Source organism: Lacerta agilis, chromosome 1, assembly GCF_009819535.1.
Source record: "Lacerta agilis isolate rLacAgi1 chromosome 1, rLacAgi1.pri, whole genome shotgun sequence".
Taxonomy (NCBI): Eukaryota; Metazoa; Chordata; class Lepidosauria; order Squamata; family Lacertidae; genus Lacerta; species Lacerta agilis.
The window spans coordinates 66,874,764-66,893,558 of NC_046312.1; the positions used below are offsets into that span (position 1 = coordinate 66,874,764).

Here is an 18,795-nt window from a genome sequence, read left to right on the forward strand (position 1 = left end):
AAACATATTGCAATAAACAGGGACAAATTAGAAATGCAGCACACAGGGAGAGTGAAATATGCAAGAGGTACCAAGTTTTCAGTGGAAGCAAATCTGTAAAGCCTGGCTTTGGGAGAGAAGATACACAACATCTCCTCTATGCAAAGAAAGATAATTGGATGACAGCTTGTTGAGAAATGAAGCTAAATATTTTTTGTACTTGCATGGGGCATATATACTGTGCAGTGAGTCAGCTTTTACACCTTGCTATGATGTACTCCAACCTTATGGATGAAAGTTGAGGTATAGTGTTGCCTTAAGTGGTAGGGAAAGTATCTTTCTGGGTTCATAGTGACACCGGACCTGGAGGGTACATGTGCTTACCTTGTGGTTTTGCTCTGTTCCTCGGACAACAGAAGTACAGCTGTGATGTGTGATATGCCTTCAAGTAGAGCTCCTTGCAGAGTACCAAGAAAGAAGCACTCTGTGGGCACATTTTTCTCTTTCGTATCTCATTAGAAAGTCATGTGGCAGTTGTAATAGCACTCAGCAGTTAACTCCCCCAAAACCCTCAAGCTCTTGATGAAAAAATAATCCTTAGGGCATGTGCACCTGAAAGCCTTCTTTACTCAGTTGGATGTTTCAGTGCAAATCTAGAAACAGTAACAAGGGGTGAGTGAATGTTTACACTAAACAGGACATAGGAAGCTGCCTTATAACAAGTCAGACTATTGCCTCATCTACCTCAGTATTGTTGGCATCCTCTCCAGGGTTTCAGACAGCAGACTGCTCAGCCCTACCAACAGACATCAGGGATTGAAACAGGGACAAGTGTATAATCTGCCACAGAGTTACAGGCCCTTTCCCAGTATATGGCTACTTTTGCTGATGACAGTTTCAGTAGTCTGCTATGTAGTAAATAAAAATAAAAATATGTGTTTAGTACAGAAGCTGTGAGGTTTCTGATGAGATTTTTTTTACTCCCAGGGTAAAAAACAAAACAAAAACCAAACAACTCCTGCAGGCATGCATGTTCTTGGAGTCATGGCAGAACAGCATGTTCCATGATATAACTTTTTATAGTGCAAAGCAGCTGTGAGTGACTTTAGATTGAGCAGAAGTCTGGCATTTCCAGCTGCTTGTCTACTCACCCCCCTCTTCCATTGCTCTTTTCCCTAAGGAATAAAAAATATAGATCAAAATATATTTTCTCCTAGAGGTGAAAAAGCAGCATGATCTTGAGCAATCATATGTTGGCAAAGAAACAGTTAAAATGCCCCTTTCTACCTTCACTAGCCAACTAGCCCACTGCTGAATCTAAATCCACCAGCAGCTGCTTTATAGTATAAAAGAAAGCCCGTGGACTGGTAAACCAACCACATAGCTTACACTTAATGTTCTCAGTCTAAGGTAAAAGGCCAAAATGAAGCAGGTATTACAGAATGTTTTGTTCACTTGTACAAAAATGTGCTGAGTAACAAGTTTGGGACATTCACTAACTCATTTATGAGTAATTCTTCTATAGTTTCATTGTAGTTTTTGAGCCACTTACACAGGAATCAGAACATTGGCACAAACATACTTTTTCCCTTGAGAAAATTCTATGGTAAGAATATATCCACATCTGTTGAAGAATGAACAAGTTCGTTGTGATGGCGAAGAAGTTAGCATATTAGCTTTTCCATGGTCAGTGAAAACATAAATTTTAAGCAGACCATTTGCAACAAAAACTAAATTTAGGAAAGATGTTTAGCTTACTCTGTCATAGCCTACTCGTGGTTCTGCTTCTGTTACAGATTGCTTTCAAATGTTAAAATAAGCCTTATGCGGGAATGAAAGACTGGAAAATTTTGAAACAAGTTTCTCAGACAGCATGAATGCACCCCAAGCCACAGAAAATTCATGTAAGTGGTTGGAGTTGGAAAACTAGCTACCATCAAGTCACAATACTGACAAAGCAAAATTGTAGAGTATCGTTATCTAAAGCCATGATGTGGAATGTTTGGAAAGACTTTTGGCTTAGACTCCCTTTTGCATAATTCATCATCATTGATTTTCAATGAATGCAAATTAATTATTGTTGCTTAGCACTGGCATTTTTCTGGGACACACCCAACAAATTTCATGGTTTTGGAGGTAGAGGACAAAGGCAATTGAGTATTTATAGAGCACCTTTGGTAATCTAGGAGAGGTACTGGACAGGTTGCTGAATTGGCTTAGAAGCCTTTTGAATATTTGCATATGTAAGAAATCTGGCTTTTCAGCTGAGGAAGAACAACATTCGGGTGGATTTTACTTTACTTACAATCAGTGCTATTTCTCTAGAAGAAGAGGTGCTGGAAGTCAACATGTACGCCTCCTTCATTCTCTTAGAATGTCAATGGCGCTCACCTGAGAGGTGCCGGAACTAAGTTCCGGTGAGTTCAAACTGAAAAAAAGCCCTGCTTACAATTTTATATGATGTTGACATGGGAAGCTAAACAATGCAGTGAATCCCTGGCTTTTGTTAGGAGTTAAGTGAAACAAGGGTTTTACACCTCAACAGCTACACTTGGCATAAGCCTATAGATTGTGGTAAAGTGTGACTAGTGTGTACATTTAACATTTTTCATCCATTGCACTCCTGCTTTCTTGCCAACATTATTTTTACTTTGAATTGCTCTATGCCGAATTGTCTGTATGGATTCCTAATTACAGTGTTTCATTATTTGTGCTTTCCCCTCCCCTTGGAACCAAACAATTCAACACAGATAATAAAAATGCAAATAGAGCTGAGCGGAAATGTTTATGTATGGGAAATGGGGCTTTTGTTGTTAGAAGCTTCATCAGTGTTAGAAGGGTCCCGCATTTCCATGATTTGGGGGTAGTGGTTTTGAAAGAGCTGCAAGAGTTCAGTTATTAGAATGATCCCTGATTGGCTAGAATTACCCATGTGATCTGTATCAGACAGTTTTCACCAATCTGATGCACTCAATATGTTTTGAACTACAACATCCATAAGCTGCATCCAACATGACCAATGGACAGGGATGCTGGGAGTTGTGACCAAAACATCTAGAAGGTTCCAGGTTTCGGAAGGATGTTACAGAAAGTATTGCTCACACTCTAAATGTGCTTTATTTGCCATTGTGACATCATAATATCCAATATGGTAATATGACTCTATGGATCACTGACTCAAATGACACAAGTGCAGATGATATGAAAGGGAGGGGAAGTGGCTTTGAAGAGTTGTGAGAGGGCACAAACTAATTAGGGGTTTTCAAGATATGTTTGGCCCTCCATGACTACTTTTGTAAAAAGCTGTAAAAGAATATTGAAAAGTGAGCAAACTATAGAGAGTGTTCTATGAACCCCTAGTTCTGAGAAAACATTAATTCATTTTTCTCAGACATAATAGTGTAGGAATAGCTATAATTAACAAAATATGGTTGTCTTGGGCTGTATTATACGATCTCTGTTTATTTAAGCCTCAATATATCCTTCATGCCTTTTATAAAATAATCTGTTTAAACTCAGAACAGCTTTCAACTCTGATTATGTTTAATTCTATTCAGATGTTAATGTACTAAAGGTCATTTATTTGAAATTGATAAAAAAGACACTGGATTAATAACTAGTCTTTTAAAACATTTCTGCATCATTTTTTCTAGTCTTTTGCATGCAGACAGATGAATAGTTACATTAGTCTGGAAGACTTGGCATGGAATGGTGGGCTCTTCATTCTATTCTTTCTTTGTTCTAAATTAAGGCCTGTAATCTAAATATAGAGCAGTTTTGCAGCAAGCTAGTTATACCCAACCACCCTAGTGCAGCTACTTCCTCTGTGAAATAAAGAGGCACCTAGTTGCTTAAATCTCGGCATCCAACAACCACAATTCTAAAAAATTAAGATTAAAGCAGTAATTGTTTCTCGCTAATGGCAAACAAATCTATTAACAACTAGTCCTCTATAAAGGCAACTAGTATTTTTCTGAATGTCGCAGTGCATTCTTTACATATTAAATGTGTCCTATGGAAAGCAAGAGTTATGAGAGAACAAACCTAAAATAAACGTTGAAACATGTTACTAGAGCTGCATTTGCACAGACATGAGCTGTCTTTAACAAATTGTTCCCATATGTTTACCAAATACAGAGTAGTCAACAATTACAAAACAAATTCATCATTTTTTACTTTGGCTATATTGTTTAGAGAAACATTGTGCAATGGTGATATGTAACCCACCCAAAACCCCTTTCCAGAAAAAGGAAGGCTTTGTAACACCACCCAGGACACATTGTCTCTGAACATACAAGTATCCAGGGCACCAACCTACACTTGAGGGCAATAGTCCAAAATAGTTTGAATCATTAGTAATCCATGAAAGAATGAAACGTAATTTTAAAAACAGGCTTTATTTTAAGATATCTATTTATGATAAATTGACAAGAGGCAGACTTATTATTCCCCAGATAATGAAAGTGATATCACTTTTAAGAGTTTTACTTGAGCAATGAAATCAAATAAGCTATTTTTAAACTTGGTTTCAGTTAAAATCATGCCTAAAGGGAGAATCTCATTTTCCAGATTTTTTTCAGCCACAGTCAACTATATGGGTCCATCTGAAAAATAATAAATTGTCCAGAATTACTAACCCTATCTGGGTCATGTTGACTAGAGGTGTATGAGTGGGGTAGAACTGCTATCATTCACATGGAAACCTTCAGGCCTACATTGGAACCACAACCATCAGGCTTACAACTATAACTTCTCTCACTAGGTTCAGTTTGTATTTTTTTCCTGGTCTGTCAAGATCACCATAATTAAAAGCCTGAGTTGCTTTATGAATCCAGACTGGGCTGTGGAGTTGCAAGCAGCTTATTACAAGAGTTGAAAGTCAGCATGGATAGCTCAGTCGTTTAAAGCGTGGTGCTGATAATGCCAAGGTTGCAGATTTGATCCCCGTATGGGCCAGCTGCATATTCCTGCATTGCAGGGGGGTTGGACTAGATGTTCCTCAGGGTCCCTTCCAACTCTAAATTTTATGATTCTAAGTCTACTAAGATAAACAAATATACATCTGAACAAAAAAATGTTAACATTTGGTATCATTTATATCTAGTAATATTAACTAAAATTTAAAAATAGCTGGCATAGTTTCATGGACAGTTATTCTCTGCATCTAGATTAGGAGCAGACTGCTGGAAGAGAAAGGACCACTTTGAACATTACATGGCAAGTGTATATATTGCAGACCTAACAGTGTTTATTGGTGAATACATAATGCATAAACAGCAGATATGTGTCTGTAAAACACTCATGTACACACTTAAGGAAACCACAGCAAAGTCAGCTAAAAATAACCAAGTATCTATACCTGAACCTGCAGCTATAATTTGAATTTGATGTGTTGCTGTCTGAACATTGATGAACCCAGAGCAAATGCAGTTGCTCCCTGAAATATAAATTCTTCACACTTCTGGAAAGTCCACAAATCTTGTTGCTCTGGGGTCATTATTTATTTGCTGAGCCTTTTCTTTGAATATTATAAACAATTTATTTTTATTTATTTTACTATGTAGTAACATGCTGCTTGGGCCAATACCTTCCTAAATAAACCATGAACAATAGGATTCAGAGCTGTCCATCTCACCTCTAAATATACTTAGTGGCCTAGGTGTTTTGGCCTGAGAAAGTAAGTGATTTAGAGTAGGAAAGGAGAGTTGGAACTGAACACATATGTACACACACACAACAAATGTAGCAGTAATTTTACAAGTCTGAAATAATTACAAGTTTAACTTTTAATTCCTTGCAGCAAAAGAGGATCAGAATCTCTGCTTGAATGCCCACAGTTCATGATTACTGGAATTCACAACTTCAGTACTGGACTCTTACAAATATTCAGTACTTTTTAAAGTAGTAATTTTAATTTATGCATACAGAATAAACAGTTATCTTAAATTTTGAAGTTCAACGCATAAGTGTCTGTGGCAGTAGTGTTAGCTGTATAATGAACTTAAATTTAATTTGGTAGTTTTCAAAGCAGTTGCTTTCTCTGAGTTCACACTTAACCAATATACCATACATTTTTGTGGCACACAGGCTTAGAGTACACATGGCATCTGAGAGTCTGTGTGACATCTGGTAGTGCTGCATCACCCATCTGCTTTTGCACTATCAAAGGTTTCAGGATGTTATGACCACAACTACTAGAATATTACACATTACACATGATATGTCTGAAGGCCACCCCAGACCATGTTTATTACAGGATGTCAACCTACCAGTGACCTATTGGATATGAATTGCCAAGCAACCTTCTGCAAATAAAAAGAACATCCGGAATGGGCAAACACTGATGAAGTGCTGTATCTGCCAGGACTCCTCCTTTTACTAAAAGTGCTTTACTTTTCATATAGTGGTGGAAGCTACAAACAATTGAGGCTGTATGTTTATACACATAGCCTTTGAAACACGTATGGGCAAATTTTTTCCACCATGCTCTTTTGAACATAGCAATTGGCAGTTGTACACACTTTTGCACAATACCATCATCTAGAGTCCATGTTGTCTGTTTGCACAGGTGGGCATGTTCTCAAACTAATATGCAAGGGTATTTTCTCATCCCCTCAATTAGTGTTTCCACACTAATTGCATCAAAAGCTGTAGAGAGATCCAATGGAACTAATGGGTGCACTTCTCATGTTCAGTTCACCCACCAAGGCAATTAAAACAATTTCTGTTCCATAACCAGGCCTGAAACCAGATTGAAATGGCTCTAGGATTTTGAAGATGAGCTGTCATCCCATACTTTGACCCATAAACATATACCGTATTGGCCCAAATATAAGCTGCACTTCTCCCCCCCCCCCCAATTCCGACTGTGAAAAGTTAAAGTGTGGCTTACATTCACAACCTTACAAAAATAATCCAGTATGCAGCCAGGAGCACGGGGCAAACAGCGCCAGGAGCACAGCAAAGCGGTGCCCGCCGCACGCATAGTCCCCCGGCCTCTCCCCCAAGGCCAGGAAAGGAGAGAGTGAGGAAGGGGAAAGGCTGCTGACAATGCAACATGGCTCCCCCCCCCCCCAGTACGCAGCCAGGAGCATAGGGCAAACAGCCCCAGGAGCATGGCGAAGTGGCGCCTGCCCTGGATGTAGTCCCCCATCCTCTTCCCCCAAGGCCGCGAAGGGAAAAGGCGAGGAAACTTATATTCGGGTATTGTCTCCACCCCCCTTGACTTTTAAATGTGCGGCTTATATTCGGGCCAATACGATAAGCTATATGCTAATATATTAGCATAGTAATTGCTGGATCACTGGAACATTTCATTCAGTTAACAAGTACATCTCCATATGCTGTTATACTGCCAGACTTACAGAGTACAGTAATCTTGGACTCTCTTTAGCCATAAAAATGTATAGCAGAGGAAGCAGCTGTCAAAACTTCCCTTCATTGTCCTACATTCTGCTTAGCTTTTCCGTAACTCAACATGCCACCTGGTTGTTCCAGCTCAGTCTTCCACTATCCTCTTACTCTTTTTCTGGGAATGTATATAAGACATTTAATAATGATGGTGATGGCATTGTGATCTAATTGGAAATAGGGGATTCTTGGTGTGGAGGAAGATAATGCATGTCCTAAGCAGAGAAATTATTCGTGTTCCACCAGCCAGTTCTGTGAGACTTGGTTGTAAGTCAATTTGTGGTGCCTTGGGCAAGGTAAAGCTACTTACAAATTTAATAAATAAATAAAGTACCATTTTTTTATTTTTTTAAAAAAGAGCTGTGGGGATAAATGGGCATGAAAGGTGGGGACACAGAGAAGCTGTGTAAAAACTAGTGAATGAACACTGAAAGCAATTTTATTTATATGCTGCTTCTGTATCCATCCATGAATCAAAGGGATTTTTGAATGTAAACAGGCCTAAATAGTACCTGGCAGCATTTGTCCTGGGCCTGTTACAACTATTCATATTTTTAACTTTCTCACATTATTATCTTTAAACTGAAGTTGTGTTTATTATTATTATTATTATTATTATTATTATTATTATTATTATTACCCCACCCATCTGGCTGGGTTTCCCCAGCCACTCTTGGCGGCTCCCAACAGAATATTAAAAACACGATAAAACATCCAACATAAAAAACTTCCCTAAGCAGGGCTGCTTTCAGATGTCTTCTAAAAGTCAGTTGCTTATTTCCTTGACATCTGATGGAAGGGTGTTCCACAGGGCGGGCACCACTGCCAAGAAGGCCCTCTGCCTGGTTCCCTGCAACCTCACTTCTCGCAGTGAGGGAACCACCAGAAGGCCCTTGGAGCTGGACCTCAGTGTCCAGGCTGAATGATGGGGGTGGAGACGCTCCTTCAGGTTAATAACTTTAAGATGTTCTTTCAGGGTAACCTGATGGCCAAATACTTTTAAAGTATTTGCCCTGTTTCTTCCAAAAACTTTATATATGTAATTTTACACCAGGCAAAAAAATATGAGATGGAAAATAATTCCTGCCAACCTAGCAGTTCAAAAACATACCAGTGCAAGTAGATAAATAGGTACTACTGTGGTGGGAAGGGGACACGGGTGGTGCTGTGGGTTAAACCACAGAGCCTAGGGCTTGCTGATCAGAAGGTCGGTGGTTTGAATCCCCACGATGGGGTGAGCTCCCATTGCTCGGTCCCAGCTCCTGCCCACCTAGCAGTTCAAAAGCATGTCAAAGTGCAAGTAGATAAATAGGTATCACTCCGGCGGGAAGGAAAACGGTGTTTCCGTGCGCTGCTCTGGTTCACCAGAAGCGGCTTTATCATGCTGGCCACATGACCCAGAAGCTCTACGCTGGTTCCCTCGGCCAGTAATGCGAAATGAGCGCCGCAACCCCAGAGTCGGACACGACTGGACCTAATGGTCAGGGGTCCCTTTACCTTTTACTGTGGTGGGAAAGTAAACAGTGTTTCCATCCGCTCTGGCACTCATCACAGTGTCCCATTGTACCAGAAGCAGTTTAGTCATGCTAGCCACATGACCTGGAAAGGTGTCTCTGGACAAACGCCGGCTCCCTTGGCCTGAAGCAAGATGAAGGCCGCACCTCCAAATGCCCACCTCCTTTCTATGTTTACTGTTCTATGCTCACATAAAGTCTGTTTTGCCAATATATAGGTACTGACAGTTCCTGATTTTTAACATTTATCTCGTTTTCATTTAGAATATCAGGATGCATACATGTTTGGCCTTTGCTGAGTCCTGGGCAGTGCTGAGTTTCTGGTTTGAACTGAGTATTGTTATTAATGCTAAATTCAGTAAATCTAGAGAGTAATTAAATTCTTTGTATTAAGCACCCAAAATAAATAATGAACTAATATCATTTGAGTTTGTTTCTACTTCCTAAAATTACTGTCTGTTTACTAGGCAGATGTACCAGTTTTCTTAGAATAATATTTCAAAATGTCTCTTCCACTTTAAACTCTCTCTTAATCAAGCCTGTTTCCCATTCCTATTAAGATGTTGCATTATAAAACTTTTACAACCTCTGTACTGGGCTGTGCCAACCACCATAATCTTTCAGAAAAGCTTTCTCGAAGTTGTTGACCCATTTTTGTGGATTAGTCTCACTAGGTTACAGATTATTTCTTTTGCTAAGCTTTTAATTATAACCTATTCTAAGAGCCCGGAACCTGTTGCATCATATTGGTTAGAGAATTTATTGATCTTGGTAAATACCCTAATCCAGTGTCTATAATTGCTCATTTTATTTAAGCATCTTACAGTCAATGTTTTTAGACTTCTGAAACATTATACCATGGAATAATATTGTAATAGTTTGAACAATGAACTATGCACTTTTGTGTGCATGCGTGTCTCTTAAATCATTTTCTTAAAAAGAACAACAGGAAGCAGGCTGATTGATTGCATTTTTTAAAAGTAGGAAGTCAGATATTTTAGTGCAAATTACATATCGTTTCAAATACTTGAAAACAGTGAAGGTCAGTCAGGAAACCTCTGTTCAAAAATTTCCAGCATATGGATAATGTTCAACAGGATGTATGCCTGACTATGGAATCTTAATCTGTAATAATCAACATGAGAAAGATTGTTGATATGTTTTTGTGTTGTCTAGTCTGTTTGTGCCCTGGCTAGTCAGTGTCACGGATGTACCTTGAAGTTCAAGGTTACCAACAAATATAGTTCTGCCTTCCAGCATCAGGAAGCAACACTGATCTGTCTTCAGAAGTTGCTGTTGCAATAAGTTATCATTCAGGAGCTGAAAAGGACCTTTTGCTTGTTTATTTCATTGACTTGTTTAAGGAAGGAAGAGAAGTAAACAGTTATTACATTTAGCTCTTAGGACTTAAAATAGCAGATGTAGGCTCCTTTAAAAATGCAGAATATTTGAATATGTTCTGTAGCTCAGTTTACAGGACAATCCTATACATGTTTACTTGGAAGAAAGCCCCTTTGGATTTAGTAGGGTTTATACCCGGGTGGATGAGTATAGGATTGCAGTCATCAGCTCCCATGTGTTTTATGGTTTGCAAATATCAAGAGCTTAGAAAACTGTTTTTATAAAGCCTGTCTTTATATGCCCCTCAGGCATATGTAGCCTGTTACTCTCAAAATATATACCTCTAAATAAAAATAAACCCAATTATATTTATTTTATTTAATAAAATGCCTATACTGTTTAATTGCCAAAATATAAAGTTGTTTATATTCATGATTTTAATTAAATCAGTTGTGGCTTAAATTTTTAAAAATGCATTTATAAGTTTTTTAAAAAAAAATCTGAAGCTTATCTGTTTTGTTTGTGTACTGTGGTGGAGAACATCTACTCCCGTGTAATATCTAGTACTATATATGTAAGTAGGAGGACGTGCCTTGCACTTCTTGGAAAGTCAAAGAAACCAGAAAATATTGTGATTTTTATATGAATAGTGTAATTTGTGAGTTTTAGGGCTGCACGCAAACACACCAAGTGTGGGTATGCTAATGTTTAATTAGGTTTGGTCTGCTTTCTTGATTCTCCATGATAACTAGCATCCAAATATAGACAAAGAGGGTTCTGTTTTGGCAACCGCCATGCCAAATTGAGCAATGATATTTTCAAAGCCAGCCGAATTGCCGCTACTTGGAACTGTCACACCCAATTTGGCAAAGTCACATAAAACTGGCTGACAGTTTCTTCAGAGGTGTACAGATTGATGTAGTTTGGACATTTAACGCCAAATTGGGCAAAGTCATTTCGAAGTTGTGTTTCAGTCCACCATTTTGGTTCATTGGCAGCCAATGTTCCAAAGTCAATGAAAACTGCCACCCCCACTTCAGGAATCCTCATGCCAGGTTTGGTAATGATATCTCAAGAGGCATCAAGACCTATAGAGAACAGACGGACAGACAAACCGCTTTCCAAAATAGCGGCTTTAGATAATCTGAACATAAGTAATTTTTCAAAGACCATTGTAGCAGCGGTCAGATGTGAAGAGTTAAATTACATGGACAGCAACCCAGTCACAATCTGGCATCCTAAGTATGTGAAACTGATCCCAGTTGTCTGAATATATAACCCTCTACTCAGACTTTGTGATTTAAAAAATAAAATACAATTTATCTTACCCTCCAACTGTCCCAATTTATCTTGGTCAACCACAGATTTAAAAGCTCTGCTAGCAAGAAACCCCATGGTCTAACAGTCCTACTTTTAAAGCAGCAGCCAGTTGGGTATTGGGCAGAATACATGTACAGTAGGTGTTAGCTGCAGCTGAAGTGGGCATGATTTGTACAACTTGTTGACCAGAGTTGTATATACTGTACATGGATATATTTCATCTATAGGGATGCAAAAAGCTGTAATTTTTGGTAACTGTAAAAGTAAGGTCGAAAGCAAAGAAACTGTCAAAATTTGCATGATGCATTTATGTAGAAAATAAAGGAAGTTATGTACTAGTGATCTGCACACTTTCAGTGTTTTAATACATGCTTTCTCTTAAAAAAATGTGTAGTGTTGTAGGGATTGTTTGGCTTTCACATACTCTGTCGTCTTTGAACTGTGTAAAATGTTGGTTTCTAAATAGTAACATGTTGAGTGTGTGGTTTTTTTTTGTTGTTTTTTTTTTTGCAATGTCACCAAGTGATGAAGGCGGAATTGATGAACTCCAGATCTTGTACAGCTGAAATCATATACTCAAGCCCTTCATTAGTTTAAATGAAAAACTTATGGAACATATTTACTTGCTTCCAAGAACAAATTCCTGCAGGTAGAAAAATGCTTACTCACCCCAACTGCAGTTTTGAGTTACAGAGGAAGCTACTTGCAGAATGTGATATATCATGAGCCTGCCTTATGAGCTGTAAAATCTCTAGAAAGAAAATTAAGGAATGACTGAATCTGAAAGTTTGTGGTTGCCATTGATTCACTTACCTCTACTCACATTTAGGGTAGGCTCCTCAGCACTTTTGCTACACCTCCACCTGGAGAACTGCAGTCTGTTTGAGAGCCAGAAGATTTAGCCAGCTAGCTCTACTGGTAAACAGCAAGAATTTGCCACAGGTGGCGCTGTGGGTTAAACCACTGAGCATAGGGCTTGCCGATCAGAAGGTTGGCGGTTCGAATCCCCGTGATGGGGTGAGCTCCCGTTGCTCAGTCCCTGCCAACCTAGCAGTTCGCAAGCACAAAGTGCAAGTAGAAAAATAGGTACCGCTCCGGTGGGAAGGTAAACGGCGTTTCCATGCGCTGCTCTGGTTTGCCAGAAGCAGCTTAGTCATGCTGGCCACATGATCCGGAAGCTGTACGCCGGCTCCCTCGGCCAATAAAGCGAGAAGAGCGCCGCAACTCCAGAGTCGTCCGTGACTGGACCTAATGGTCAGGGGTCCCTTTACCTTTACCTTTATTGCTTTGATTGCTGTATATCATGCCATCTCTCGCTACCAGAACCCTTTTTTTCTGCATAGCCTTTGGTTTCTCCGTTGACTTTTTAAGTATATGTAACGACATTTGCATTCATTCTTCACTTCCTTTTCTGGTCTTCCCTTCCTTCAGTTGTTTCTTCACTGTCTATTTTAGATCATAAGTTTCTTGGGTGCAGGACCTTTCTATGCTGCCCATATAGCTCTTTTAAATTATATTTGGCACTGATAAGTGTGGCTGGCATAAACAGAATTATTATAATTATCTATTGATTTAAACATTACCAGAGTGCATTATAATAGAAATAAGATCTGTTGAAGCAATGTATGTCTTCTAATTCAACCCTGTGCATAAGAATGATTTTAAAGGGAAAATGTTGATCTGGGTTACCGGTAATAGTGTCTTGAGCAGCTAAATTCAAATTCAAATTTTATTGCGGCTATAAGCCCATAAAAACATAAAATATGTAATATATGACATAAAGTTACAGCAAACCATAGAGCAGCTAAAGCATTTGAAGTAAACCGTTTCTTTCAAACCCTTTCATTTGTCATAATCTTTTGCCGTGCATTGCTGTCACGTATGTTAAAAAAACAAACTTTTTCCCACTGCTTGCTTTTGCTCTATCGCTCCTCTCAGTAAAATAGTTGTTGCATACTGCAAGAGAGAAAACAGGGGAAACAACAGGTCAGGGGCTATTTCCTGCATACCAGGGGAGGTGGTGGAGAATGACACCCAAAGTATGCAAGAAACTTGTGGGTTAAAAAAGCACATACTACTTCCCTCAAATCTCCAGAAATCCCATGTTGCCATCGTGCTGACAGTCAGTATCAGCTCTAGTAGAGAATTTAGGCAGAGGTCCTCAGCCAGTGAGGACTGACAAGCTGACTGAGAAGTCAGCTGCTTCTGTTTAGCCTGGGGTCCCAATAGGATAGAAGCTGCCCCATGTAAGGCATTTAGCTTTCCTCAAGCCCAGTTGTTTTAGGCTGTGTGGGTGACTGACTGCGCATTTACAATTTCAATTATGGGGAGCAGGGGAATTCTCTTCATAGAATCATAAGATTGCAGAGTTGGAAAGGACCACGAAGGCCATCTAGTTCAACCCCCTGCAGTGCAGGAATCCTGCCCACAGCTTTCCCTGGCTTGGCTCAAACCACCAACCTTCTGGTTAACATCTAAATGCACCGACCCATTTGCGCTACCTGTAGGATCAAATATACATAGGGATGTGCATCCAAGAGCAGAAATTTTCTCTCCAAATTTAGGCCCCTTAAAGTTGAAGGCACTGTAGGGGGAGGGTGGAATCTGCAGAAATCGTCTCCCCTCTTCTAATAGCAGGAGTACCACCTGGGTGGAATTCCTCTCCAGTGATGCTCCTGCCAGTGGGAAGAAAGTCTGAATACCAAGCTATAGCATTGTGGTACTTGTAAGCATTTTAATCTATAAATGCATCCTTAAAAGGTCACTGACACTTAAGACCTAAGCACATTATTGCAAGTAATTTTGCAAAAACCAATGTGACTTTATTTATTTATTTATTTATTTATTTGGTAAGTGATTAAATTGTATATCACCCCCCCCCCCATTCCGCAGATCTTAGGGCGGTTCACAATATATAAAACCACAAAATACATAGTAAAAATAAGAACAACAAACCAATAATCCCACATAAAATGTCTTCAGAATTCCATCATCTAGGAAGTGTTTCCAAATATGATGACACCTAACAGCTACCACATGTTACAAGTTATGCACTTCACTCTCACCGCAACTTGCAATTTCTAAAAATAAAACAAATCTAGCACATAACGTAGTAGTACATTCTTTAACAGGGCAGGCCCAAAACATTTTGCTGCCTGAGGCAAAGGACAAAATGTGTTTCTTCCTCCCCACCCACCCTCCTGTGCAGCAGCAGACTGGACTGACAAGTGAAACTTACTTCAAGGCTAACAATTGAATAATGTCCTCCTGTGCATCTGGCTAGTTTAGAGGGTGTATGACAGGCCTGTAGCACACATAGCTCCAATCTGCAGCAGAGGAGAAGGGGGGGGCAGGTATAGGAATGACTGAGCAAGGTGCCTAAAACAAGCTGCTGCTTGAAATCTTTGCCTCCCTTTGCCAAATAGTAGGGCTGGCCCCAGGGCATTAAAATGTTTAGACATTGCATTTGTATACCGTTTATATCTGGAATAAGTTATTGTCTGTCTTTTTTTTAGTAGCATTTGATTCATTAACTCAATTAATGCGAGAATTGTTTGGATTTTACAGCCAGCTAATCTTTTACAGTCGCTTGCATAATAATCTTTGTTGGCTTCTGTTCAGACTTACAACTTTCAGTTTATACTTTACAGATAACTTCTAGTAGACATTTTCTATTCTTCCACTGACAGCAACAGCCTAATGTATTCAGAGACCCATTATGTAAAGGTTGATACATTAAGCTTGGTTGATAAGTTAACCACTTGGCCTGGCTCTGGAAGAGCAAATACTTGTACAAAATGCCATTTCAGGTCACTATTGAGCACTGTTAGGAAAATAGGATCAAATATCCTGAAAGACATCTAACACAAAATATTCCAACCATAGGGAAATAATCATAGAGGAGCGGGCCAGCCTTAAAATGAAAGAAACAAACAAACAATACTTGAGTGTCACGGAAAAGAGAAAACCCCTCAGATGTAGCACACTATATTCTTACCACAGATTTTCCTAAAGTGACTCCAAAAATGTTAATTACTTCATTTTAACTTTTATTTGGCAGTGCATTTCTATCTTCTAAAATTTGTTTGTGTTTTTTTATAAAGGAATTCAAAATGTGCTGAGTCTGTTCTGCGCAGTTCTTACAGAAAATAAGGTCCTCTTTCATTCTGCAAGTTTCCAAAGACTGAGCGATGCCAGTAGAGCACTTGAATCTTTAATGTTTCCTCTCAAATATAGGTAAGCTCTTTTGTGCAACTTGTGGCATTGAGGAACACCACGTTCACATTGGTGTGAGTTTTTCACATGGACTCCCTCGAATTAGATATTAGACATTTTTACAGAAGATTATGTTACTGCATAATAGTCATTCAACTTATTTCCTTTTAATACATTTCAAAGCATTGAGATCTATTCTCATCTGAGAGTTAGCATCAGAACTGAAATTTAGAAATTCAAAATTAGAATCCTGATTGAAAAACATATGTTCAAATATATTGTTCAAAAGAGGTTGGTAGCTGTATCAAGTTGTATTCATATGTTTTGTTACATGGAAAACAGTAAAACAGCTCTGTTAGTCTGCTGCAGCAAAAACAACAAGAGCGTCATTGCACTCTTGAAGGCTCACAAAATTTATTACAACTTAAGCCTTCATGGACTACAGTCCACTTTATCAGATGCAACTTTATCAGATTTTATTATTTGTGCATAACAACATTCATAGGTGGGATGCCCACAATATGCATTAGCAACACGCTAGATTTATGGCTGTGGGAACACCCAGGGTGATAACTAACTACAGTCATACCTCGGGTTGCGCTCTCTGCGGGTTGCGTTCACTGTGGGATACGAACGCGCCGTACCCGGAAGTACCGGAACGGGTTACTACCGGGTTTGGTGCTTCGTATAGGTGCAGAAGTGGCGACTCGCAACCCACGTGTGCGCAGACGTGGAGCTGTGGGTCACAGACGCTGCAGGTTGCGAACGTGCCTCCCGCATCGATCGTGTTCGCAACCTGAGCATCCACTATACTTATGAAGGCCATGAACCCCGTCTAGGTACAACTTATTACCATTAACAGATCTTCAGAATTCCTCCTGCTTAAATGAACATAAATTATTTGCTTAGTTTGTATTGTTAATTTTCACATTAGTAGACTGTACATTATTGAAATAACTTTTATATTCCATAACTGTTTAAAATATATTTACATAGGGTTGTCTATAAAAAACAGATTTAACTAGTGAACGGACAGTCATTTTAAATGAATACTTGCTGTCTAAATATTGATAATCTGAAAATCAGATTTTTCTATCTGTAACTCAGGGATAAATAATATTGTGTTGGGGTAGGAAGTAATTTTTAAATGGTTGAGTCAAGTGATTCTGTAGATAAATGTGCATTTGCTGCTATAGTGCAAATAGTGTGTGTCTTTTTTAATTTAAAAAAGGTTTATATATGGGAAATGGTAAGTATAAGAAAGCTACGTCGTGTAATATGTTATGTTCAGCAAGTCACTACAGTTTTTTCCTTCACTTTTCCCCCAGTTACCCATACATTCCAATTCTCCCTGCGCAGCTGCTTGAAGTTCTCAGCTCACCCACACCCTTTATTATTGGTGTGCATTCTGTCTTCTGTAATGAGATTCATGAACTTGTGAGTATATGCAACCAAGTTTTATCCCTGCTTATGTTACTATACAGAGAAATGATTGGGCATAAAATTCGGGTAGATCATCTTCATAATAAAAAGAACTGTAACAAGCAAGTGGATAAAGCAAATTAACGACATAAAATGGTTTTAAATGTATTGTTAGTCATCCCATAAACAAACATAAATGTATGCAAATATAAGATAGAAGAAAACAAAAGATGGGTTACTATTTAAAAATTATCTGTTATCCATTTTTTAAAATAATGCACATATTTATTTGTTGCAGTACACAACATCTTGGTAGATCCTTTCCCTCCTCTGAAATAGAGAAAAGGAGATATTTCTCCTATGATAAATACTTAACATTTTTTATCTGCTGCCTGCTTTATTAGAAACATGTCTGTCAGTAATAATGTTTTAGTTTATCTAATCAATCTGTGGAGTACATGCTGCAGTTCTATTCAATGTCAACACTTCAGATGTGCCCCTAGTAGTGCCCTGTTTATCAGGATACAGGTTTCCATATTTTGCTTCTAATACATCATCAAAACTGTGGTTTGTTACAAGTGGTGTTCTCATTCACTCTAGGTACAGGTCCATGCAGGAGTGAGTTAGGCATGGGTTCAGGTTTCAGCAAAGCAATGTCAGCAAAGCAAGTTTCAGGTTCTGATGAGGCAAAGTTAAGCCAAGCCAAGTTCAGGTTCCAACGATGCATGGTCAGACAAAGCAGGTTAGCACCCTGGATAGCTCCATGTGCACCTCTGGCTGAAGCATCAGAGGAGGAAGCTCAAATTATGTTGCTTCAACATCAAGCAAACCCACAGTGAGCCTTAAGTAGAGCTCTAGCTCTGTGACTAGTCCCCACCCCACCCGATGAGCAAAGCTTCTTCAGTTAAAAGAGCCTAGCCTGCTTTTACAGTCATTGACTTCATTGCAGCAGAATTTGGGATTTCTGGGCTGGTATCATCTGAAAGCAGCCTAAGAGTTGCTGGCAAAACAGGCTTCTCTTACACCTGGGCTTCCATAGATGTGGGGATGTCTAGGTCTGTTTTCAGTGTAGTTCCCTCTCACCTGCTGATGCTCCTTGTGAGTTCATGACCTCATCCCCTTAAATAGTCAGAACCAGAGGTCACAACACAGTTGCCAAGAGGCATCCCATGAGATTTTTCTGTTCTTTTTTAAAAAAAATATTTCAATTGTGTTCATATCCATTATGTGAAATTTCATATAACGTTTTCATTCATTTGCCATTGTCTTTCAGTTAGATGTAATTATAGCAGATCTGGATGGTGGTACAATTAAAATTCCCGAATGTATTCATCTCTCCCAGCTCCCCGAACCACTACTCCACCAGACTCAAACTGCCCTCTCTCTAGTAAGTCTAATTTCCAATATTACCCTTTAATGCATCACTTTTGTTTTCTCAATTTGTTACCAAATAACATAAAGAGGCAAATATTTCATACTAATATGCTAGACCAACATAGACCAAGCATAAAAACAAAGCAAGAATTACCGGGTAATTGTAAAGGAAACATTTATTTGTTTTATACTCCTTGTTACATACATCTTCAACTCTGTC

The 18,795-nt window shown here is 39.0% G+C and overlaps 1 protein-coding gene across 5 annotated transcripts in view; it reads left to right on the forward strand.

Moving 5' to 3' along the window:
- The window catches only part of SBF2 (SET binding factor 2), a 214,641-nt gene that overhangs the window by 112,791 nt on the left and 83,055 nt on the right, over positions 1 to 18,795 (forward strand). For 4 of the 5 annotated variants that reach the window (XM_033152645.1, XM_033152665.1, XM_033152673.1 and 1 more), the window contains exons 7-9: positions 15,668 to 15,800; positions 17,108 to 17,216; positions 18,475 to 18,588. In XM_033152645.1, the coding sequence (XP_033008536.1) occupies positions 15,668 to 15,800; positions 17,108 to 17,216; positions 18,475 to 18,588 (356 nt within the window). Of the gene's footprint in view, positions 1 to 1,709; positions 1,884 to 15,667; positions 15,801 to 17,107; positions 17,217 to 18,474; positions 18,589 to 18,795 lie in introns of those variants that run through there. The other variant, XM_033152683.1, reaches the window with a different exon arrangement.